Genomic DNA, 26216 nt, shown 5'->3' with positions numbered 1-26216 from the left:
CCAGTACTCTTGCCTGGAAAATCCCATGGACGGAGGAGCCTGGTGGGCTGCAGTCCCTGGGGTCGCGAAGAGTCAGACACGACTGAGTGACTTCCCTTTCACTTTTCACTTTCATGCATTGGAGAAGGAAATGGCAACCCACTCCAATGTTCTTGCCTGGAGAATCTCAGGGACAGAGGAGCCTGGTGGGCTGCCGTCTGTGGGGTCACACAGTCGGACATGACTGACGTGACTTAGCAGCAGCAGCAGCAGTTTATTAAATAGTACTTAGTAAATTATCATATTTGAACCTCCTAATGGCCTTGTGAGATGCTGTCACCTCCATATTATAAATATGAATCTGAATCTCAGAAGGGATAAGTGACTTGTTCAAGTTCACTCAAATACATGAATTCAGCTTGTCTGCTTCAAATCTCTGCTTTTTCACATTTCACGGCAAACAAATTATAAAATCAGTCTAAATCAAACCCAAGTCTGTTTCATTAATGCTCTTCAAAGTCAAAAGTTCCCTCTCTTATTATGCATCATTGGCTTTAAAAAGGTATTGCTTATTGTGCTTGTACAATCATTAGGGTCCTATCTGTTCTTTTCTTTGGAGCTAAATTAGTCAAGTGCAATTCTTGAATTTGGAGTGTCAGAAATAATGGATTTGAGTAATACAAGGAATATAATAATATACAATTCATTTTATAGCAAGGGCCTACCTACGATGAAGTTTATTATAAAGAAAAAGAATTTTAAAACTAAAAAGGGTTATGATTCACAATAAAACTACAAAAAGTCCTGCAAGTCCTATTCCTTATTTATTGATATTAGCTCACCTGATAGCTGATCACAGATGTTCAAAATAATCACAACAGAATTCTAATTAATTTCCTTTATACATTCAGTTCAGTCACTCAGTCATGTCCGACTTTGCAACCTCATGGACAGCAGCATGCCAGGCTTCCCTGCCCATCACCAACTACTGGAGCTTGCTCAAACTCATGTCCATCAAGTCGGTGATGCCATCCAACCATCACATCCTCTGTCCCCTTCTCCTCCTGCCTTGAATCTTTCCCAGCATCAGGGTCTTTTCCAAGTAGTCAGTTCTTCACATCAGGTGGCCAAAGTATTGGAGTTTCAGCTTCAGCATCAGTCCTTCCAATGAATATTCAGGACTGATTTCCTTTAGGATTGACTGGTTTGATTTCCTTGCAGTCCAAGGGACTCTCAAGAGTCTTCTCCAACACCACAGTTCAATTCTTCGGCACTCAGCTTTCTTTATGGTCCAACTTGCACATTCATACATGAGTACTGGAAAAACCATAACTTTAACTAGATGGACCTTTGTCAGCAAAGTAATGTCTCTGCTTTTAAATATTCTGTCTATGTTGGTCATAGCTTTTCTTCCAAGGAGCAAGTGTCTTTTAATTCCATGGCTGCCATCACCATCTGCAGTGATTTTGGAGCCCAAGAAAATAAAGTCTGTCACTGTTTCCATTGTTTCCCCATCTATTTGCTGAAGAGATGGGGCCAGATGCCATGATCTTAGTTTTTTTAATAACTCCTCACAAACTCACCCCTCAATAACTTTAGACTAGGGTATAAAACAATTCAGTTAATTCTCTGGCCTATATCTTCTAACATGAGTGAGACAAAATTCCAGTCTTACCACAGAAAGAGAAGATAGTCAGGAGGTGACTACCCTGTGACCAGTTGATACTTTCTTAATTCATTGTATGATATACATTTTGTTTGTAGTAATTGGTCTGTCCTGACTGTCTAACGTGTGAACTATTTACTTTCTTTTTCTTTTTTCACCTGTATTTTTATTCTAAATAACTTTTTGTGAAAGCCTGAGTTGTTTGTTGTGTTGTTATCTTTCAATTCTTATGAATATTTAAAACTTTGTGTTATTTCTATATCCTATAAACAGTTGTTTTAACTATCTTAGTTCTAGGCACAGACAGGGTGGAGCAGATGACCAAAACTTACAATGACATCGACATGGTTACACATCTCCTGGCAGAGGTAGGAATGTGTCCTTTTTCTCCAGTACAAAAAGTAAACCTTGAAGATCGTTTAGAAGCTATTAAATTTGCATATCAATGAAGAATGATGATGTCTTTGCCCTAGGTTGTTCTGTATAAGGTTGTTACAACTAGAACAACTCAAACCAACTGGCATTCCAAAGTAGAATGGCTCCTGAAGTTCATTTTTATAAAGTTGCACAGTGCTTAATTTTTTATTGTTGTGTTATAATGATGCTGGCTGGCTTCACTGTCTTAGAAAAGCAATCTTTAAAAAAATATGTTTTTTTAAATAAATCCTTGCTGTCACTTACCCTGAAACAGAGCTCCCATTCAAGAAGCAGCTTGTTTGCAAATAAACACCAACAGTTTGGAGCACCTTCCCTTTTCTACTTTCTTTCAGGCTATTATCTGAGCTCACTTTGTCCATGACATTTTTAGTATATGTAGTGTATCTCTTCTGAGTGGTGGTCTTAGAGAGCTCTCCCTATGCTTCAAGTTCAGTTGATCTTATGGGAATTATCTTTCTCTTTGAAGTACCCTTCTCCTCACATGTCCCCATCACCCCTGGCAGCTCCCCAGAATGATTTTGTGTATGCCACTTAGCCTATATTGAAAATGAAATAAGTGGGCCTTGAAAATTTAGAGATAACCCATCTACCACTTTTCATGTTACTATGGAACAAAAAGAAGCTTAATTTTATTTGCAGTGATTAATGTAAGCATAACCATATACCATAAGGCACTTAGATGTTTTACTATATTGATAGTTTTCCATCCTACAGAATACAATCCTCATCCCCACCATGTAGAGGGAATCCCTATGCCCTTGCTAAGTTATTACCATCTATCCAGATACAGTGACTCTTGGCTTGGGCCTCCCTTCATCATTACCACTGATTTCTTCAGACTCCCTTCTTCTCTATACTCAAAGAAGAACCCTATAGCCTTGAAATGTCCAGTTTGTTATATCCCCTATTTTATTTCATGTCATGGTTCTTAACACCAGTTGACAATAGGGTTCTTGATTGTGCTTTCTTCTGAGCCTATGGCTCTGAATGTATACAAGCTTTGCCTTGGTTTTCAACATGCCTACTGTATCATTACCATGCTCAAAGACAAATGCATTCAACAAATATTTATTGGGCTTTTACTGTGGGTCAGGCCCTGTCCTCATTTTTAAAGACTATATTAGTTTTCTAAGTTTCCAAAATCATAAGTTTAAAGATAGAGTTGCTGTATCCTAACTAATAGGATGATCAATAAATCTCACTTAATATAAGGAAATACTCTCTTGCATTTATAACTACGGTGGTCATCCATTTGACCACATATTTTAAACACCATTTGTGTGTCAGGCCCTGTATTCGTTTGTATATCTGGGCATTAAAATGGGCCTTGATGCTTTCTAGGACATTACTTTTAATGACTGCAGGATTTCTAAACTACTACTTAATTTTGTTTGTACTCAAGACATGTATTTGGTGTTTTAACAGAGGGATCGTGATCTGGAGCTAGCTGCTCGAATTGGACAAGCTCTCTTAAAGAGGAACCATGCATTGTCTGAGCAGAATGAAACCCTGGAGGAGCAACTGGGACAAGCCTTTGATCAAGTATGTCTTGGATCAAGTATTTGCAGCATGAAACAGTTAGATTTGGGAAATGGAGAATTTATTTTCCTGGTGTCCCTGAAATGATGACAATAGGTAGACAGATAATACCAGCACATGTTAACTGTTGGTATCCATTGAACTAACCAGTAGAGAAATGAAATGTTAATGCACAGAGGAGTACTCATGTGACTCTACCTTGGTCAATATAAAGTCTATATTGAGTACCTACCGTACTTGTGGCATCCTGTTTAGATTCTAATGGCTTCCCTGATAGCTCAGGTGGTAAAGAATCTGGCTGCAATGCAGGACACCCTGGTTCAATTCCTGGGTCAGGAAGACCCACTGGACAAGGGATAAGCTACCTATTCCAGTATTTGGGGGCTTCCTTTGTGGCTCAATGGTAAAGAATCCACCTGCAATGCAAGAGACCTGGGTTCGATCCCTGCGTTGAGAAGATCCCCTTTAGAAGGGAAAGGCTACCAACTCCAGTATTCTGCCCTGGAGAATTCCATGGACTGTATAGACCATTGGGTTGCAAATTCTAACACTTTATTCTTATTCCTTTGTGTAGACTTTTTGTATTATCTTAGTATTTTAAAATATACCCCAAAGTAATAGATACTCAAAGAAAGTATCTTTTTTCAAAAACCCAAACAAGAAAAGGAAAAAATTTTTAACTTGTTATCTAGTTTCATTTATATTTTATATAAAGATATCGTGTTTAGTAACAGTCAAGCCTTTGAGTTTAAAGTACTAATTCCCTAGAATTAAAGTTGGTAAGTCATATAGAGTCACACAGCTTAGATGCGGTCCTAAGATGATGGAGGAATAGGACAGGGAGACCACTTTATGCCCCACAAATTCATCAAAAGAACATTTGAACGCTGAGTAAACTCCACAAAACAACTTCTGAATGCCGTCAGAGGACATCAGGCACCCCAAAAAGCAGCCCATTGTCTTCAAAAGGAGGTAGGAAAAAATATAAAAGATAAAAAGAGAGACAAAAGAGGTTAGGGACGGAGATCCATCCTGGGAAGGGAGTCTTAAAAAAGAGAGAAGTTTCCAAACACCAGGAAACACTCTCACTGGTGAGTCTGTGGCGAGCCTTGGAACCTCAGAGGGCAACATAACCAGGAGGAAAAATAAATAAATAATTAAAACCCACAGATTCTGTGCCCAACGATAACTCCCCCAGCAGAGAAGCAGCACAGATGCCCACATCGGCCACTAGCAAGCGGTGGCTGGGCAGGGAGGTGTGGGCTGCATTGCTTAGAGTAAGGACCAGGCCTGAATGTCCTGAGGACAATCTGAGGGAACTAACTTGAGAGCAAACCAGACTGTGGGATAGGTACCCTGCGAAAAGCCCTAACCTAAGACACCTCCAGGCCCGCTCACAGAACAAAGAACTGACTAGAGCTACGCGAAAAGCCCTAACCTAAGACACTAGTAGGCCCACTCCCAGAACAAAAGACTGAGCAGAGCTAGCTGGCTGCAGACCGACTCATCCCCCACTAGAGACAAGCAGGCGAGGGCAGCCAGAGCCGGAAGGGGGCAATCGCGGCCCCAGAGAGGCACCCTTTACCAAACTGTAAGCAGGCTTCATTGCTAACCAAGACTTCTTGGGATTCTGGACGGTTGACATCCACCTGAGAAGGTGCACCAGTTGTACACCCAGAAAGCCGAGTGGGAGGGACGGGGGAGGCGATAAGTCACAGCGACCGTGCTCGCCAAACACCTGGTCACCTGAGCTGCTCGGACGTGGGAAGGGCACAAAACGCAGGCCCAACCTAGTCTGTGCATTTGAGGAGTACCCGAGTACCTGAACCTGAGCGGCTTAGACCTGGGAAGTGCATACAACCCAGGGCTGGCCGCAACAGTTTCCGGCAGAGCAACCTAGAGCCTAAGCAGTGTAGACAGGGAAAGCACACACGCCATGAGCGGGGGCAAACCCAGTGTGGCTGAGACACTGCAAGCACATGCCAGTGTTATTTGTTTGCAGTGTTCCTCCCTCCCCACAGCACGACTGAACAAGGGAGCCTAAAAAAGTGTCCACCACCGCCCCCTTGTGTCAGGGCGGAAATTAGACACTGAAGAGACCAGCAAACAGAAGAAGCTAAAACAGAGGGAACCGCCTTGGAAGTGACAGATGGAGAAGCCTTGAGGCTGCTGTAAGAATAAGAATGAAAACCAGAAGCAGGAGGCTTAAGTCCAAATCCTGAGAACACCAGAGAACTCCTGACTCCAGGGAACATTAATTGATAGGAGCTCATCAAACACCTCCACACCTACACTGAAACCAAGCACCACCCACGGGCCAACAAGTTCCAGAGCAAGACATACCACACAAATTTTCCAGCAACACGGTGACATAGCCCTGAGCTTCAATATACAGGCTGCCCAAAGTCACTCCAAACCCACTGACATCTCATAACTCATTACTGGACACTTCATTGCACTCCAGAGAGAAGAAATACAGCTCCACCCATCAGAACACCAACACAAGCTTTCCTAACCAGGAAATCTTAACAAGCCACCCGTCCAACCAACCCCACCCACAGGGAGGAAACTCCACAATAAAGAGAACTCCACAAACTGCCAGAACACGGAAAGGCCACCCCAAACATAGCAATATAAATAAGATGAAGAGGCAGAGAAATACCCAGCAGGTAAAGGAATAGGTTAAATGCCCACCAAACCAAACAAAAGGAAGAGAGAGGGAATCTACCTGATAAAGAATTTTGAATAATGATAGTGAAAATGATCGAAAATCTTGAAAACAAAATGGAGTTACAGTTAAATAGCCTGGAGACAAGGATTGAGAAGATGCAAGAAAGGTTTAACAAGGACCTAGAAGAAATAAAAAAGAGTCAATATATAATGAATAATGCAATAAATGAGTTCAAAAACACTCTGGAGGGAACCAACAGTAGAATAACAGAGGTAGAAGATACAATGGTAGAAATAAATGAAACAGAAAGGAAAAAAGAAAAACGAATTAAAAGAAATGAGGACAATCTCTGAGACCTCTGGGACAAGGTTAAATGCCCCAACATTTGAATTTTAGGAGTCCCAGAAGAAGACAAAAAAAAGACCATGAGAAAATACTTGAGGAAATAGTAGTTGAAAACTTCCCTAAAATGGGGAAGGAAATAATCGCCCAAGTCCAAGAAACCCAGAGAATCCAAAACAGGATAAACCCAAGGCAAAACACCCCAAGACACATATTAATCAAATTAACAAAGATCAGACACAAAGAACAAATATTAAAAGCAGCAAGGGAAAAACAACAAATAACACACAAGGGGATTCCCGTAAGGATAACAGCTGATCTTTCAATAGAAACTCTTCAGGCCAGGAGGGAATGGCAGGACATACTTAAAGTGATGAAAGAAAATAACCTAGAGCCCAGATTACTGTACCCAGCAAGGATCTCATTCAAATATGAAGGAGAAATCAAAAGCTTTACAGACAAGCAAAAGCTCAAAGAATTCAGCACCACCAAACCAACTCTAAAGAATCTTCTTTAGACAGGAAACACAGAAAGGGTGTATAAAGTCAAACCCAAAGCAATAAAGTAAATGGCAATGGGATCATACTTATCAATAACTACCTTAAATGTAAATGGGTTGAATGCCCCAACCAAAAGACAAAGACTGGCTGAATGGATACAAAAACAAGACCCCTATGTATGTTGTCTAGAAAAGACCCACCTTGAAACAAGGGACACATACAGACTGAAAGTGAAGGGCTGGAAAAAGATATTCCACGCAAATAGAGACCAAAAGAAAGCAGGAGTAGCAATATTCATATCAGATAAAATAGACTTTAAAACAAAGGCTGTGAAAAGAGACAAAGAAGGACACTACATAATGATCAAAGGATCAATCCAAGAAGAAGATACAGCAATTATAAATCTATATGCACCCAACATAGGAGCAGCGCAATATGTAAGACAAATGCTAACAAGTATGAAAGGGGAAGTTAACAATAACACAATAATAGTGGGAGACTTTAATACCCCACTCACACCTATGGATAGATCAACTAAACAGAAAATTAACAAGGAAACACAAACTTTAAAGGACGATAGACCAATTAGACCTAATTGATATCTATAGGCATTTCACCCCAAAACAATGAATTTCACCTTTTTCTCAAGCTCACATGGAACCTTATCCAGGATAGATCACATTCTGGGCCATAAATTTAGCCTTGGTAAATTCAAAAAAATTGAAATCATTCCAAGCATCTTTTCTGATCACAATGCAGTAAGATTAGATCTAAACTACAGGAGAAAAACTATTAAAAATTCCAACATATGGAGGCTGAACAACATGCTGCTGAATAACCTACAAAACACAGTAGAAATCAAAAAAGAAATCAAAATATGCATAGAAATGAATGAAAATGAAAACACAACAACCCAAAACCTGTGGGACACTGTAAAAGCAGTGCTAAGGGGAAGGTTCGTAGCAATACAGGCATACCTCAAGAAACAAGAAAAAAGTCAAATGAATAACCTAACTCTACACCTAAAGCAACTAGAAAAGGAAGAAATGAAGAACCCTAGGTTTAGTAGAAAGAAAGAAATCTTTAAAATTAAGACAGAAATAAATGCAAAAGAAACAAAAGAGACCATAGCAAAAGTCAACAAAGCCAAAAGCTGGTTCTTTGAAAGGATAAATAAAATTGACAAACTATTAGCCAGACTCATTAAGAAACACAGGGAGAAAAATCAAATCAATAAAATTAGAAATGAAAATGGAGAGATCACAACAGACAACACAGAAATACAAAGGATCATAAGAGACTACAATCAGCGATTATATGCCAATAAAATGGACAACTTGGAAGAAATGGACAAATTCTTGGAAAAGTACAACTTTCCAAAACTGAACCAGGAAGAAAGAAAATCTTAACAGACCCATCTCAAGCATGGAAATTGAAACTGTAATCAGAACTCGTCCAGCAAACAAAAGCGCAGGACCAGACGGCTTCACAGCTGAATTCTACCAAAAATTTAGAGAAGAGCTAACACCTATTCTAATCAAGCTCTTCCAGAAAATTGCAGAGGAAGGTAAACTTCCAAACTCATTCTATGAGGCCACCATCACCCTAATACCAAAACCTGACAAACATGCCACAAAAAAAGAAAACTACAGGCCAATATCACTGATGAACATAGATGCAAAAATCCTTAACAAAATTCTAGCAATCAGAATCCAACAACACATTAAAAAGATCATACATCATGACCAAGTGGGCTTTATCCCAGGGATGCAAGGATTCTTCAATATCTGCAAATCAATCAACGTAATACACCACATTAACAAATTGAAAAATAAAAGCCATATGATTATCTCAATAGTTGCAGAGAAAGCCTTTGACAAAATTCAACACCCATTTATGATAAAAAAAAAAAAAGCCCTCCAGAAAGCAGGAATAGAAGGAACATACTTCAACATAATAAAAGCTATATATGATAAACCCACAGCAAACATTATCCTCAGTGGTGAAAAACTGAAAACATTTCCCCTAAAGTCAGGAACAAGACAAGAGTGCCCTCTCTCACCACTACTATTCAACATAGTTTTGGAAGTTTTGACCACAGCAATCAGAGCAGAAAAAGAAATAAAAGGAATCCAAGTTGGAAAAGAAGTAAAAATCTCAGTGTTTGCAGATGACATGATCCTCTACATAGAAAACCCTAAAGACTCCACCAGAAAATTACTAGAGCTAATCAATGAATATAGTAAAGTTGCAGGATATAAAATCAACACACAGAAATCCCTTGCATTCCTATACACTAATAATGAGAAAATAGAAAGAGAAATTAAGGAAACAATTCCATTCACCATTGCAATGAAAAGAATAAAATACTTAGGAATATATCTACCTAAAGAAACAAAAGACCTATATATAGAAAACTATAAAACACTGGTGAAAGAAATCAAAGAGGACACTAATAGATGGAGAAATATACCATATTGATGGATTGGAAGAATCAATATAGTGTAAATGAGTATACTACCCAAAGTGATCTATAGATTCAGTGCAATCCTTATCAAGCTAGCAACGGTATTTTTCACAGAGCTAGAACAGATAATTTCACAATTTGTATGGAAATACAAAAAACCTCAAATAGCCAAAGCAGTCTTGAGAAAGAAGAATGGAACTGGAGGAATCAACCTGCCTGACTTCAGGCTCTACTACAAAGCCACAGTCATCAAGACAGTATGGTACTGGCACAAAGACAGAAATATAGATCAATGCAAGAAAATAGAAAGCCCAGAGATAAATCCACACACCTATGGACACCTTATCTTCCACAAAGGAGGCAAGAATATACAATGGAGAAAAGACAATCTCTTTAACAAGTGGTGCTGGGAAAACTGGTCAACCACTTGTAAAAGGATGAAACTAGAACACTTTCTAACACCATACACAAAAATAAACTCAAAATGGATTAAAGATCTAAATGTAAGACCAGAAACTATAAAACTCCTAGAGGAGAACATAGGCAAAACACTCTCTGACATACATCACAGCAGGATCCTCTATGACCCATCTCCCAGAATATTGGAAATAAAAGCAAAAATAAACAGTTCAGTTCAGTTCAGCCGCTCAGTCGTGTCTGGCTCTTTGTGACCCCATGAATCGCAGCACACCAGGCCTCCCTGTCCATCACCAACTCCGGGAGTTCACCCAGACTCACGTCCATCGAGTCAGTGATGCCATCCAGCCATCTCATCCTCTGTCGTCCCCTTCTCCTCCTGCCCCCAATCCCTCCCAGCATCAGAGTCTTTTCCAATGAGTCAACTCTTCGCATGAGGTGGCCAAAAGTACTGGAGTTTCCGCTTTAGCATCATTCCTTCCAAAGAAATCCCAGGGCTGATCTCCTTCAGAATGGACTGGTTGGATCTCCTTGCAGTCCAAGGGACTCTCAAGAGTCTTCTCCAACACCACAGTTCAAAGGCATCAATTCTTTGGTGCTCAGCCTTCTTCACAGTCCAACTCTCACATCCATACATGACCATAGGAAAACCATTGCCTTGACTAGACGAACCCTTGTTGGCAAAGTAATGTCTCTGCTTTTGAATATGCTATCTAGGTTGGTCATAACTTTCCTTCCAAGGAGTAAGCGTCTTTTAATTTCATGAAATAAACAAATGGGACCTAATTCAAATTAAAAGCTTCTGCACAACAAAGGAAACTATAAGCAAGGTGAAAAGACAGCCTTCAGAATGGGAGAAAATAATAGCAAATGACGCAACTGACAAAGAATTAATCTCAAAAATATAGAAGCAACTCCTGCAGCTCAATTGCAGAAAAATAAATGACCCAATCAAAAAATGGGCCGGAGAACTAAACAGACCTTTCTCCAAAGAAGACATACAGATGGCTAACAAACACTTGAAAGATGCTCAACATCACTCATTATCAGAGAAATGCAAATCAAAACCACAATGAGGTACCATTTCCCGCTAGTCAGAATGGCTGCCATCCAAAAGTCTATAAGCAATAAATGCTGGAGAGGGTGTGGAGAAAAGGGAACCCTCTTACACTGTTGGTGGGAATGCAAACTAGTACAGCCACTATGGAGAACAGTGTGGAGATTCCTTAAAAAACTGGAAATAGAACTGCCTTATGATCCAGCAATCCCACTGCTGGGCATACACACTGAGGAAACCAGAAGGGAAAGAGACACGTGTACCCCAATGTTCATCGCAGCACTGTTTATAATAGCCAGGACATGGAAGCAACCTAGATGTCCATCAGCAGATGAATGGATAAGAAAGCAGTGGTACATATACACAATGGAGTATTACTCAGCCATTAAAAAGAATACATTTGAATCAGTTCTAATGAGGTGATAAAACCGGAGCCTGTTATACAGAGTGAAGTAAGCCAGAAAGAAAAACACCAATACAGTATACTAATACATATATATGGAATTTAGAAAGATGGTAATGATAACCCTGTATGCAAGATAGCAAAAGAGACACAGATGTATAGAACAGTCTTTTGGACTCTGTGGGAGAGGTGGAGGGTGGGATGATTTGGGAGGATGGCATTGAAACATGTATATTATCATATGTGAAATGAATCACCAGTCCAGGTTGGATGCATGATACAGGATGCTCGGGGCTGGTACACGGTGATGACCCAGAGGGATGGGATGGGAGGGGGGTTCAGGATGGGGAACACATGTACCCCTGCAGTGGATTCATGTCAATGTATGGCAAAACCAATACAATATTTTAATAATAAAATAAATAAATAAAATGGAAATTATGGGGGGAAAATACCTTTAGAATGAGAATTTGAAATAAGGCTCTATTCTGATATTTTGAAGTTTCTTCTGTTTTGTTTTGAACTGTGAATATGTCACCTTATGTGAAATTTCCTCCTATATTCCTATTATATTGAATATGGAAATTGGCTTTTCTTTTCACCTACTATAGAAAAAACTATATTCATTGAGTTAGTGCTCTGAAATTATAGCTCAGGAAATATATGAGGCTTTTGACTCTCTTTTTAGCTCTTATTACTTTAATCAATAGAACCTAGAAGCTGATTTTATGATTTTGTTTTATGGCGAGAAACAATTGCCCCATGAATTAGAAGGTATATTACTTGTAAATAATGTAAAATAAAGACTATCTTGTAAATCAAGCCCTTTTGATGTGCAGGTTAATCAACTGCAGCATGAGCTGTCCAAGAAAGATGAGTTGCTTCGAATTGTCTCCATTGCTTCTGAAGAGAGTGAAACTGATTCCAGCTGCTCTACACCTCTTCGCTTCAATGAGTCCTTTAGCTTATCTCAAGGTTTGCTGCAGTTGGACATGCTGCAGGAAAAGCTCAAGGAACTGGAAGAAGAGAATATGCTTCTTCGATCCAAGGCACAGTCACATTATTTCTCACTCTCCTTTACCTTAAAGGCTATAAGGTTTAGGTCTAGGTAGCACTGGGGTGAAATATGGCATAACTAAGGACTTGCTATTGACCTTCCATTGGGGGTGGAGTGGGTGGCAGCTAAGGCACAGGTGACTGATTACCTTCCACTGTTACTTAGAGCCCACTGAAAAATGAATAGCAAGCTGACAGGTGAAAGAGGGGAAACCACAGCATACAATATATATGTTGTGGACTTTACACAAATAGCTAAATCATTACAACCAAGGTAAGAACTGTATTGGAAAATGTTTCATGAGCTTATATAATGGGGGAGGGTCAGAGAATGGATCAAAGCAGTGCTACTTAAACAAGTGACATTTTAGTTGAGGCTGAGGATTAGCCTATCAGAGACATATGATGGAGAGCAGGGGCTGGGGGTGGTGTGCAAAGGCCCTGCAAGGAATAAGGGGGAGATACTTGTCGTGTCCTATTCCATAGTCTTTATTTTGTGATAGATAAAGCTTTATGAGTTTTTGTTTTCCTTTGCAAGTGATGAACTTTTATCTTAAATGAGTGTTAAAAGTTTTCTTTAGTTAATTCTAGAAAATCATTAGAAGATATTATCACATACTGATTTTTTTTCCCTTGAAGGCTTGTCACATAAAGACAGAAACTATTACCTATGAAGAGAAAGAACAGCAGCTTGTCAGTGATTGTGTTAAAGAACTTCGTAAGTATTAATGTGTTCTGTTTTATAGCCTCTGGGTAATTCTTTCGTAGTGTATCACTAACTCAGAAATTAGATCAATGATTTCAATAAAAACATGTCAAGAAACAATTTAAATAGTTACTAAAAATCTTGGAATATAACATTGAGCCCACAACTCTAAATAAAGTTCCATTTGTATTTTTAAGAAATATCTTTGTCATCATTAAATAAAGACCTATATTTCTGCCTGTTACAGCATATTAAAATGAAAGGAACCAAAACTCTTATGTTGTTGGTGCAGAAATAGTCCTGTAGAGAATATGATTGCCAAAGTCAGGAAACTGATTAGTAGCAAAACTAGAGCTTAAATGATGGTGTAAAAGATAACATTCAGTGAGTATCTGTGTTTCTATAAAGGAACATATTTTGCTTTCATGTATTATTACCTAAATTAAAAAAAAAATAAATCAGTTGGGAAAAGATCAGCTTTACTAGAGAAAAAGTTTGAATCTCTCTGTAAGTGTATAGCCTTTGTTATATTTGTTGAGTTTGATTCTCATTTCTTTTGGGACCTTATTTATATCCCTGATGATTACTCAAAAACATAGTGTCTCAGCACTTGCAAACATATATAATTCACCTATCTTTTTTCAGCTTTATCCTTCATAAAGAAAAAGACAGAGGCAAAATCTTTAGCTTGTTTGCCTTTATAAGTTATCTCTTTTTGGCTTCAGTGCCTCTTATTAAATTCCCAGCATTTGTCTATTTCAGAAGAACCTTCAGTTTTCTCTGTTGGGTTATTCAGGTTTATTACTTTAAATTTATGTTAAAGAAAAATCAATTCACGATAGCCCAGTGCTTGTTACAAAACAGGATTTGGCCCACAGGCCATAGTTTAATGTCCTATATTTATATTAATTAAAAGATTTTTGTTTTCCAGGTGAAACCAATGCTCAGATGTCCAGAATGACTGAAGAATTGTCTGGGAAGAGTGATGAATTGATTCGATACCAAGAAGAGATTTCCTCTCTCTTGTCTCAGATTGTAGATCTTCAGCACAAACTTAAAGAAGTAGGTTCATTCATTCAACAGATGTTTGTTAAGCACTGACCTAATACTTATGCACTCTGTTAAGTGCTAAGCAAAATAAACATAGTCCCTGCCCTTTTACAGTGCTGTAGTCTTTCTGACTCCTGTTTTAGTCTTCTGTCATAAAATATCGTGAATAACTACTTTCAGATCATTATTTCTTTCCATTAAATGGAATTCTCTTTTCCTCAGAAAGTTGTGGTATGAACTACTGACTCATGCTCTTTGTCCTTTAAACACCTTGATGGATTTTGTGTTCTGCCCATTTTATTGCTATTGTTTGGCTTTAGAAAAATTAGCTTTTGCTATTCCTTTGGACTCTCCCCTGGAAAACATTCTCCAGATGTCTTAAAAAGAGAGTAACCTCTATTTTACGTGAGAAGGTTTCATATGTCTCTTTTAATATGTTGTTAGCATGTGATTGAGAAGGAAGAACTGAGACTTCACCTCCAAGCTTCCAAAGATGCCCAAAGACAATTGACGATGGAGGTAATGAGATCTTCCTTTATCTTGTGTAATATGGGAGAGAGGAATTAATAGTTTCTTTCTTCTTTGTGAATAAGAATGATTAAAGATGATTACCAGGTTTGAAATAACCACAGAAGATTAAAATGAAATTATGAGATCTACAAAATAAAGCTTTTTAAAAATTCTGTCTCTAAAACTAATAATAACATGACAACATCCTTCTTAGCAGGGAAACCTTGAGATTATAAGATTTTTTAGGAATGTATGATCGGGCAATCTCCATTTTTAATAAGCACCTCTAGCCCTAGTGATGCTGATCATCTAGTCCACATAATACATACACTTGAAGAACCTTTTGAAGTTAGAATGTACTCTGAAAATTATGTACTGTTTTAACACACTTATGTATTCTAACTATAAAAGAAAGTTTCTGAAACAAGGGAGAAGAAACTACCTGTTTTATGTCGATTGAGTACCCTGATATCTTTTTTTTTTTTTTTAAGATTTTATTTATTTATTTATTTTGGCTGTGGTGAGTCTTCATTGCTGTTTACGGGCTTTTCTCTAGCTGCAGCGAGCAGGACCTACTTTCTAATTGCTGTTGCATGCTTCTCATTGTGGTTGGCTTCTCTTGTTATGGAGCATGGGCTTCAGTAGTTGCAGCTCATGGGCTCTAGAGCTTGGGCTCAGTAGTTGTGGCACATGGGCTTAGTTGCTCCATGGCATGTGGGATCTTTTTGGACCAGGGATTGAACCCACTGTCCCCAGCACTGGCAGGTGAAGTCTTAACTGCTCGACCACCACAGAAACCTGCACCCTGACATCTTATAGACTTGATAGACTTGATCTTGTCATTTGCAAGCTTCAGAGAGATGTTTAAAAATATACATATCTAATATTGTGCTAAACTAACTTGACCATAGCTACTATACTTCCTCTATAAGTTTTTTTTTTTATATAAGAAGCATTAAATACTGAATTGACAGCTGTGGTTGTCTCAGTTACTTTTCACATTTTTAGGAAATCATGTTTGTATATAATTCTGGCCAAGACACCTCTAAATCTGGCAGCTGGAAATATATATACTTTCCTTGCTTAGGCTGTTTCAGAGTCTTTGTAGAAAATTTAAATTCATGAAGTTAGTCCTCTGGATAAAATTTAAACTTATCTCAATTTTTTTTTTCCTGTTGTCACTTTGTAGTATAATAAGGTACACTAATCGCCCTCCAATCTTTCAGCTTCATGAGTTACAAGACAGGAATATGGAGTGTCTTGGAATGCTACATGAATCTCAAGAAGAAATAAAGGAACTTCGCAGTAGATCTAGCCCTGCAGCTCATCTCTACTTCTCTCAGCCATATGGAGTTTTCTCTGGGGTAAGGAACTGATAAAAATATTATGTATTTAAGGAAACTTGGTTAAGATTTGATGGTCCTTGAGAGTAACAGGGTTGTTAGTAACCCTATTACCCCTTAATACTTCAGTGTGTATGTATTAAAAAAAAAAAAAGGATCCTCTCAAGGACATTCTCCTACCTAACCACATACAACCATCAACTCCAGGATATTGACATTGATACAATACTATCACTGTCTCATCCACAGAGCCCATTTAAATTTCGCCAATTGTCCCAACAATGACCTTTGAAGGGTACATTGCATTGGGTTGTTACAGTCTGGAACAGTTCTTCTGTCTTTGTTTTGTCATTTATGACCTTTGTAGAATGTCTTCAGTTTTGATTTGCCTGTTGTTTCCCCACAATTAGATTTAGGTAATGCAATGGCACCCCACTCCAGTACTCTTGCCTGGAGAATCCCATGGACGGAGGAGCCTGGTAGGCTGCAGTCCATGGGGTCGATAAGAGTTGGACATGACTGAGCGACTTCACGTTTACTTTTCATTTTCATGCATTGGAGAAGGAAATGGCACCCCACTCCAGTGTTCCTGCCTGGAGAATCCCAGGGATGGGGGAGCCTGGTGGGCTGCTGTCTATGGGGTCGCACAGAGTCGGACACGACTGAAGCAACTTAGCAGCAGCAATGCATTTTCAGCAGAAATAATGCCATATTCTCCTCAGTGCATTGTATTGGGAGGCACACATTGTCTTTTTGTCCCATTACTGATGATGTTAATTAACTTTGATCCCTTGGTTAAGGTAATATCTGCCAGTTTTTTTTCACTGTAAGGTTAGTCATTGTTAATTAATTACTAGTTAATTGAATTAACATTACTAATTAACTTTTCAGTGATGAAAATTGTCAGATACTACTTTAACCAAATGATCAAAATAACTATTTTGGGGTGATACTTTGATACTGTTTAAATATTATGTTCCCCATCAAGCTTTACCCACTAGTTTTAGCACCCATTAATTGGGATGTATCTGACTCAGTTATTACTATGATGGTTGCCAAATGGTGACTTTTTAATTCCATCATTTTTTTTCAGCTTTTTAAAATTGGCATTCTTTTGTCAGAACTTTTCTGTCTCATTTATTTATTCATTTGTTCATTTAGGTTATGCAGTATAGACCCATGAATTCCTATTTTAATCAGTGGATTATAAGCCATCATTACTCTTTTTTATTTTGATACTTAAATTGTCCCAGATGTGGTCAGTAGGATCTCCTTCAGGCTCTTCTTGCCCTTTCCCTGGCCCGGCCTTCAGATCAGCCATTCTCCAAGGAGCTCTGGTTATTTTTAGTGAGGAATGATACTTAGAACCAAAATCTGGGTGCTAGGTATGCCTTGCCACTAGAGTTATTATTGCTTTCAGTCCCTCTCAACAGATAGAACTAGGAAATATATGTATGTTCATATGCACCCATATAAACACATGTATATCTATCTTTCTATTCATATCTTATGTTTCTATGCATATTTAACATCATGAGTTCACACCAGTACCTCCAATTCTAGTCATTGTCAGCCCCATTGAGTCTACCATCCATGCTAATTGAATTTTCACCTTTGATCAGGGGAAGGAGAGGATTGCTGATTTTTATTTTAAACAATTTTTTATATTGTAAAAGCTTTACATGTTCATTATAGAAAAGTTAGAAACTAGAGAGGACCAAAAAGAAATGGTTAAATACTATCAAATCCTGACCTCCACAGAATCACTATTAACCTCTTGGTTTATAGCCTTTCAAACCTTTTATTTTTGTGTATCTGTATATGTAATACATTTATATATCATAATTGGCTTTTCCCATTGCTTCCTGTAAAAATATATATGATGAAAACGTAGTCGTTTCTTGTATAAAAGCTACATTTCCAGAATGTCTCTTTTCTTCCCCTGCATTTTAGCTTATGACTGTTTTCTTGTGTTTTCTTTTACTATAACACTGAAAGTATTGGATTCTGGGAATTCTATTAGATAATTGAAAGGTCGTTTATTTCTCATAACAGGCTTCTTAGTTAATCACTGTTAGTACCCTCAAACTCTTTTCTTAGGAATCTCTGGCAGCTGAGATTGAGGGGACCATGCGTAAGAAGTTGAGTTTGGATGAGGAATCTTCTCTCTTTAAACAAAAGTAAGTACAGGTCGTATGTGTTGTTACTAGACCATTGGGATGGAAATTGAAAAGCAGCTACAATCCAAAGTGACCAGTATTATGAGATTCAGTAGTATATCTTCTTACTATTCAGTTCTTTCCTGATAGTGCTCCCATCTGTGAGAGCATTCTCTTGTCCTGAAATTTATTTTCTAATAATTTCTCCCAAACTTCAGAGGCTCTTCAGGGTGGCTTTGTTTTTAATGAGCTGCATTCACATGCATCTTTTCTAGAGTACTCCAGTGGTAGGCAGTGGCAATAATAAACACTTCTTTTTTGACAGAGCCCAACAGAAACGGGTATTTGACACTGTCAAGGCTGCCAATGACACCCGGGGTCGCTCTGTCCCATTCCCAATTCTACTGCCCATCCCAGGTTCCAACCGCTCGAGTGTCATCATGACAGCAAAACCATTTGAATCTGGCTTAGAACCAACAGAGGGCAAAACAACCCAGAAGAGTAACTTGGAGGAAGATCCAGGGTAAGAAACATGGATTCACACACAAATTTCAGCATTGTTCTGTGCTGTCTGAAGACAACACTGAAAGGAACTATCAGTTCGAATTCAGTAGTGATGCCTTGTATCATTATTCGTTAGACGGATCACTGGAGTGAAAGGTTTAATTAATTATATTCAAAATGGAGTTTGCATTGAACTATAAAATTCTTTACTTCTTTCTTCTCTGGTTTGGCAAAATTTGAGTCTCTGTCTTTGTGTTCAGAATCAAATTTGTTTGAATCTGTTTGGTCATTGGCAGTTATGCATAGCGTTAGATGATAGTTTCTCATAACCCGTGCTCATAATTTCAGCTTTGGTGCCTTTACGATAAACAATAATCTTGAATACCTATTAAGGAAAACTAGATTGCTCTTAATTTCCTATTTGTTTAAATTGAGATTTCTGTTTCTGTTTTTTTATTAATTCAGTTCATTGAATTTTGTTTAACTAGAAATTAAAGAGAATTACTGGAAAGTCAACTGAAAGTTTTTGAAAATTAGATGTTTGGCACCTGAGAGAAGTCATTCCTAATGCAGAAGTCCATTACCCTGGGTTTTTTATTGTATTGTCTGGTCTTAGGGGTAGATTCTTCACCCATGGTAGCCTTATGTGTTGATACTACCTCATTGTACACAGTTACCTTAGGAAAAGATCTAACAAGAACATCTGTGTGAATTCACACGTGGAATGCCTAAAACTTGGCTTACTACTCTTTCTTTTGGTATCAGTTGTAAGATATCTCCGATTTTTTTAATCTTGAGAAGTGAAAAACTGTGTTGCAGAGCTATGAAAATACAGTATTTATGAATCTTGTTTTCTTTTAAATGTCTGCAGTATTCATAGTGGATTTTATGGCCTAAAGTAAATTTTTTCACATTTTAATATTTTTGAAATTGTTTATCTTTTGCCGTTAATGATGTGTTGTAGTATAATGAGTAGCATTTTTAATTTCTTAGTAATACATAAAATAATGATATCTCTTGCCCTCAATGGTATTATAGATTCAGTGAAACAAGATAACATTTATAGCTAAATGAATTAAGTGAAACAGAAATTTTAATAAACACAACATAATATAGCCTATCTGAAGTCATCTGAAATGATCTATAAAAATGGTACAATGTAGTATTACAGATCTGGGTTTGTTACTATTTCTGTATTCCAGCTATCTAAGAAAAATACGTGTTTTTAAGATCAGTCTCTCGAACATTCACCATTGTGGAAAGGAGAGCTCTTTGCTGTGCTTCTGACCCTCACAGATGTAGTCAGTGAATATGATTTTCCCATAGGAACATCCAGAAGGCGGATCAACCAGGACCCTCTACAGAGAGCGATTTGGCAACAGCACTTCATCGCCTTAGTCTTCGGCGACAGAACTACTTAAGTGAGAAGCAGTTCTTTGCAGAAGAATGGCAGCGGAAGATCCAAGTTCTGGCTGACCAGAAAGAAGAGGGTAGTGGCTGTGGCACGCCCACAGAGAGCCTGGCCTCCCTCTACACCGACCAATCGGAGATCACAGACCTAAGCAGTGCCAGTTGCCTTCGAGGTTTTATGCCTGAAAAATTACAAATTGTCAAGCCCCTTGAAGGTAATAAGTGAGGGCCATTTCTAAGCGATGTTGCTTATGGTTTTGCCTTCCCCTGGAAAGGACATGTCTCTTGTAATTGTGCAGGAGCTATCTTTATTATCCCTAAATCTTCACTGTTCATGTGACCATGCACTGCAGAACTTTGTGGAAAATTAATGAAGAGATTTGCATTCTCCACGCCATCAGCTGTCAGTTCTCTTCTACAGATGTTGTTTTTATACAAATGTGGGGGAAGAGAAGTAATATTTTCTTGTCCTTTGCTGAGGAATATCCTTGATAGTGGGGCTTTCCAGATAGCACTAGTGGAAAAGAACCCACCTGCCAGTGCAGAAGATGTAAGAGATGTGGGTTCAATCCCTGGGTTAGGAAGGCCCCCTGAAGGAGGGCACAGCAACCCACTCCAGTATTCTTGCCTGGAGAATCCCATGGACAGAGGAGCCTAGCAGGCTACAGTTTGTAGGGTTGCACAGAGTTGGGCATGACTGAAGCAACTTAGAATGCATGTACACATCCTTGATAGCAGTTTTCATGATAAGATAAATGAGATATGACAGATGAATAAAAATAATCTAGATGGAATACTTCATCTCTACCGTTTGTTTCAAGAAAGAGTTCTTTACCCAAAGAGTGTCTTTTACTTAGAGGTATGTGTGTCTGTATTTTTCTTTTGTTCAGTTAGAAAATGTTGTTAATTTCAAGTCAGTTTCTATTCTCTCTTAAAATGGGACTTGAATTTAAAATAGATTTCTTTGTTTCATGGAATATTGACAATCTTCAAATGATCCTCTGCTATTACCATAAAAGAGTCTGCATTAGACAGAATTTTGAGTTGATAACCTAGAAGGACCTCTCAAACTCAAAGGTGTTATGTTCATTTTATTAATGGTCAGTGCAGATATTTGCAGCTATTTTTAGGATTAAATGACTCTTAGTGACAAGTAGCAACTGCATCTGGTGCAGGCACTTGGGATGATCATTAACCTGCATTTGCAGACAGAAATAGTGAGGATATGTCCTCCTTTTATCATTTCCTTAGCTTTCCTACTCTCCCTGAGATCCTGGTGAAAGGACATGAACACAGTGGAGAAATATACAAAAAATCACTGTAATTCAAGATGCCTTCCAACATAGGAGCCTAGCTTTTGAGTTCAAAGCTCGTAAGCATAGTTCCAAAACAGAGGAATATTGATTTTTGTCACCTGGAAAAACACAGCCCCACATTGTACATATCTCTTCTCATCACTGCCTCAGCATTCTAGTTCCTATTAAGCATGTTGACTTGGCTTTTTCACCCCTGCTTTAGATGTTCTTTTTAAAGTTAACTTTTGAAATAAAAAGATGATTATTCATACCTTTAGCATCTTGTTAGTTTTCCACAGAGAACTTCAATGTACAAATTTTACCAAAATATTAAGACTGAAAAAACAGTTTTATTATTATCATTACTTTTTTACACACATAATTTTAGCTTCTTTCAAGATTTAATATTTGTGGGAAATTTAAAACCTGTTCCTTTTTTTGTTTGCATACTCAGGATCACAAACTCTGCATCAATGGCAGCAACTTGCTCAACCAAATTTAGGAACCATTCTTGACCCACGACCAGGTGTCATCACTAAAGGCTTTACCCAGTTGCCCAAGGATGCCATCTATCACCTCTCAGATTTAGAAGAAGATGAAGAGGAGGGTATCACTTTTCAGGTTCAGCAGCCTCTTCAAGTGGAACAGAAAACATCAATATCCCAGCCAGTAACAGGAATCTTCCTGCCACCCATGACTTCAGCTGGTGGTCCAGTTACAGGTGAGAAGAGTATAGCTTGTAACCAGTAGTACTTTGCTTTCTGCATCACTGTATGATCAGCTGACTGCCTCTACTTAAGTCTTACTGGAGTGTACTCATCTTGAAAATAGGGTAGTAGAAATGTATAGCGTAAGTGCCCCTTCTGATTCTCTCCAGGTCTTAGCCAACCTGCATAAATAGATCAGGCAGAGAGGAGAGAGCAATTCAGTCAATGGTTCACAAACCTTTAGGACTCAGCATCTCTCTAAACTCTTTTTTTTTTTTTTTCAATTGAAGGATAATTGCTTTATAGTATTGTGTTGGTTTCTACCAAAAATCAACATGTATCAGACATAGGTTAACCCATGTCTCCTCTCACTTGAACATCCCCCCTACCTCCCTCCCCATCCCATCTTTACATTCTTAAAAATCATGAAGAATTCCAGAGAGCATGTCTGTGTGGGTTGTATCTACTTATAATTTACCATATTAGAAATAAAAACTGAGAAATTATTAAAATATTTATTAACTCATTATTTTAAAATAGTTACATATTAACACAAATAATATATTTTATGAAAAACAGCTGTATTTTTTCAAGTAGTGAGAAAAATGGTTTAGTTTTATAATTTTGCAAGTCCCTAATTTACAGATTAATAGAAGATAGCAGGATTCCTGTGTCAGCATCTACATTCAGTCTATTACAATATGTTGTTTTGATTGAGAGTATGAAGAAAATACAAGCTTCCCAGTTGGCTCAGGGGGTAAAGAATCCACCTAAAATGCAGGAGACACAGGAAATATGGGCTTGATCCATGAGTTGGGAAGATCCTCTAAAGGAGGGCACGGCAACCTACTCCAGTATTCTTGCCTGAAGAATCCCATGGACAGATGAGCCTAGTGGGCTGCAGTCCATAGGATTGCAGAAAGTTGGATGTGACTGAAGTGACTGAGCATGCACACTTGAAGAAAATACAGCCTTGCCATCATCAAAAAATCTGCAAATAATAAATGCTGGAGAGGATGTAGAGAAAAAGGAACCCTACACTGTTGGGACTGTAAATTGGTACAGCCACTGTGGACAGCAGTATGAAAGTTCCTTAAAAACTAAAAATAAAGCTACCATATGATCCTGCAATCCCATTCCTGGGTATGTATTTAGAGAAAACGTTAATTTGAAAAGCTACATGCACCCCAGTATCCATTGCAGCACTGTTTACAATAACCAAGATATGGAATCAACCTAAATGTCCATCAACAGATGAATGGATAAAGAAGATGTGATGCATATATATTACATAATACAACAGAATTATTCAGCCATAAAAAGAACGAAATAATGGTGTTTGCAGCAATATGGATGGACCTAGATATTATCATACTAAGGGAAGTATGCAAGACAGAGAAAGACAAATATTATATGATATTGCTTATATGTGGAATTTTTAAAAAACTAATATAAATGAACTTATATACCAAACAGAAATAGATCCACAGATGTAGGAAACAAATACATGTCTACCGAAAAAGAAAGGAGGGAGGGAGGGATAAATTTGAAGTTTGGAATTAACAGATACACACTACTACTATTATATAAAATCGATAACCAACAAGGACCTAAGGACCAAATTTACAGCACAGGGTACTATACTCAATATTTTGTAATAATCTATAAAGGAAAAGAATATAAAATAATATATGTTTATATATATAACTGAATCATTTTGCTGTATACCTGAAATACAACATTGTAAATCAGTTATACCTCAATAAAATAAAAAAAACTTAAAGTTTAAAAAAAGGAAGTACAGCCTCACACAGATATCTGGTTGGAAAAGGAAAGTGTGTTTTAATAGCCTCTTCAGATACTTGTGAATATTACACCAACACTTGATAAGGGGTAGTTTCTTTAAGGTTTATAACAATGTAAATCTAAAACTTTTCGTACTTTGTTACATTAAAATCTATTAGTCTGTTCTACACTCTGAATACATCTTTTACCCATGCACGATTTTATAACATCATGCACTGGTCATTTGGAAAATATTGGTTCACTAAGTTATGCAGATCTTCCAAATGTTGACACATTTCATTATGTAATACAATAAAATCATGTAATATTACCCACCTATCTCATTGGGTAAGTCTTTTAGTAATAGGAAGCTTTCAAGCTCTCAGTGGTGGGTTCAAGTCTACCAAAAGAGTCATTTTCACTTCAAAGCTCAAATTTTGTCACTGGCAGCAAATCCTTTCAGCTATTTTCTTGAAGGGACAGGCTCACTACATTTTTTTTTGAAGAAAATGTTGCCATACTGTATAATACAGGGAATTCTGCTCAGTGTTATTTGGTCTGAATAAGAGGGGAGTTTGGGGGAGAATGGATACATGTATATGTTTGGCTGAGTCCCTTTGCTGTCCACCTGAAACTCTCACATTATTAGTCGGCTATTCCTCAATATAAAATAAAAAGTTAAAAAAAAAATGGTGCCACATATGCAAATCTGAATAACTGCAGTTTTTGTATTAATTGTTCTTTTAAGTAAAAATGCTGTTCTGTCAAAAAAGATAAAACTTAATTGCACTTGTGCTTTTCCTTCATGTAAGCATTGTATCTCTGTATGCTGCAAAGAAGTACTTAATACTTACTTCCCATTTCATCACATAGAATATTAAAAAGATTCAAGGGCCAAGATTTAATAATTTATACTGCTTCATCAGGGGCATTTTAATGTGAATTTGGCCTTTTTTTTGCTACCATAGTTGGACAGCAGTGAGAGATGCTAGTACCACTTGGTGCTTTTGCCCTGTTTTGTGCTCAGGAGCCCACAGCTTTACTCAGTGTCACCTTTGCATCAGCAGTGCAAACGCCAGCCCAATAGGAAAGACAGACAGCATCTTAATATTGCTGTGAAAGTAGTTCTGACCTGTAGATCCCATCAGTTCAGTTCAGTTTAGTCACTCAGTCGTCTCCGACTCTTTGAGACCCCATGAATCGCAGCACGCCAGGCCTCCCTGTCCATCACCATCTCCCGGAGTTTACCCAAACTCATGTCCGTCGAGTCGGTGATGCCATCCAGCCATCTCATCCTCTGTTGTCCCCTTCTCCTCCTGCCCCCAATCCCTTCCAGCATCAGGGTCTTTTCCAATGAGTCAGCTCTTTGCATGAGGTGGCCAAAGTACTGGAGTTTCAGCCTCAGCATCAGTCCTTCCAATGAACACCCAGGACTGATCTCCTTTAGAATGGACTGGTTGGATCTCCTTGCAGTCCAAGGGACTCGCAAGAGTCTTCTGCAACACCACAGTTCAAAAGCATCAATTCTTTGGTGCTCAGCTTTCTTCACAGTCCAACTCTCACATCCATACATGACCGCTGGAAAAACCATAGCCTTGACTAGATGGACCTTTGTTGGCAAAGTAATGTCTCTGCTTTTTAATATGCTATCTAAGTTGGTCACAACTTTCCTTCCAAGAAGTAAGTGTCTTTTAATTTCATGGCTGCAATCACCATCTGCAGTGATTTTGGAGCCCAAAAAAATAAAGTCAGCCACTGTTTCCCCATCTATTTCCCATGAAGTGATGGGACCAGATGCCACGATCTTAGTTTTCTGAATGTTGACTTCTAAGCCAACTTTTTCACTCTCCACTTTCACTTCATCAAGAGGCTTTTTTAGTTCCTCCTCACTTTCTGCCATAAGGGTGGTGTCGTCTGCATATCTGAGGTTATTGATATTTCTCCTGGCAATACATGGTGCAAATCACACATTGAGAACCACTGGAGTAGTTTGGCTAGAAAGATTGATGACTAGTTTTTAGATGGTTTGATTTTTTTTTTTTTCAGAATGTGTTTTTCTCTTGTTTCTAAGCTGTTTTAAATCCGTTTGATTACAATTTCAAATTATTGAAGGATTCAGCTATGTATTGATCAGTGGATACTATTACAGTGTGTATATTTCATCTCTAGATTGTGGAATTTTTGTATAAAAGATACTTGATAAATGTCATAT

At 38.1% G+C, this 26216-nt stretch overlaps 1 protein-coding gene across 2 annotated transcripts in view; it reads left to right on the top strand.

Annotated features, from left to right (window-relative positions):
* Nucleotides 1-26216, top strand: part of TRAK2 (trafficking protein, kinesin binding 2) — a 74865-nt gene that overhangs the window by 42975 nt on the left and 5674 nt on the right. For both annotated transcript variants that reach the window (XM_010860969.1, XM_010860967.1), the window contains exons 4-14: nt 1937-2013; nt 3509-3625; nt 12319-12528; nt 13175-13253; nt 14173-14303; nt 14736-14810; nt 16028-16165; nt 18245-18324; nt 18629-18826; nt 20134-20432; nt 21967-22233. In XM_010860969.1, the coding sequence (XP_010859271.1) occupies nt 1937-2013; nt 3509-3625; nt 12319-12528; nt 13175-13253; nt 14173-14303; nt 14736-14810; nt 16028-16165; nt 18245-18324; nt 18629-18826; nt 20134-20432; nt 21967-22233 (1671 nt within the window). The remainder of the gene's footprint in view (nt 1-1936; nt 2014-3508; nt 3626-12318; nt 12529-13174; nt 13254-14172; nt 14304-14735; nt 14811-16027; nt 16166-18244; nt 18325-18628; nt 18827-20133; nt 20433-21966; nt 22234-26216) is intronic.

The sequence above is a fragment of the Bison bison genome, unplaced genomic scaffold (assembly GCF_000754665.1).
Source record: "Bison bison bison isolate TAMUID 2011002044 unplaced genomic scaffold, Bison_UMD1.0 scf7180017864471, whole genome shotgun sequence".
NCBI classification, from domain to species: domain Eukaryota; kingdom Metazoa; phylum Chordata; class Mammalia; order Artiodactyla; family Bovidae; genus Bison; species Bison bison.
Note: the sequence above shows the minus strand (reverse complement) of the source record. Positions and strands in the feature narration are given on the sequence as shown.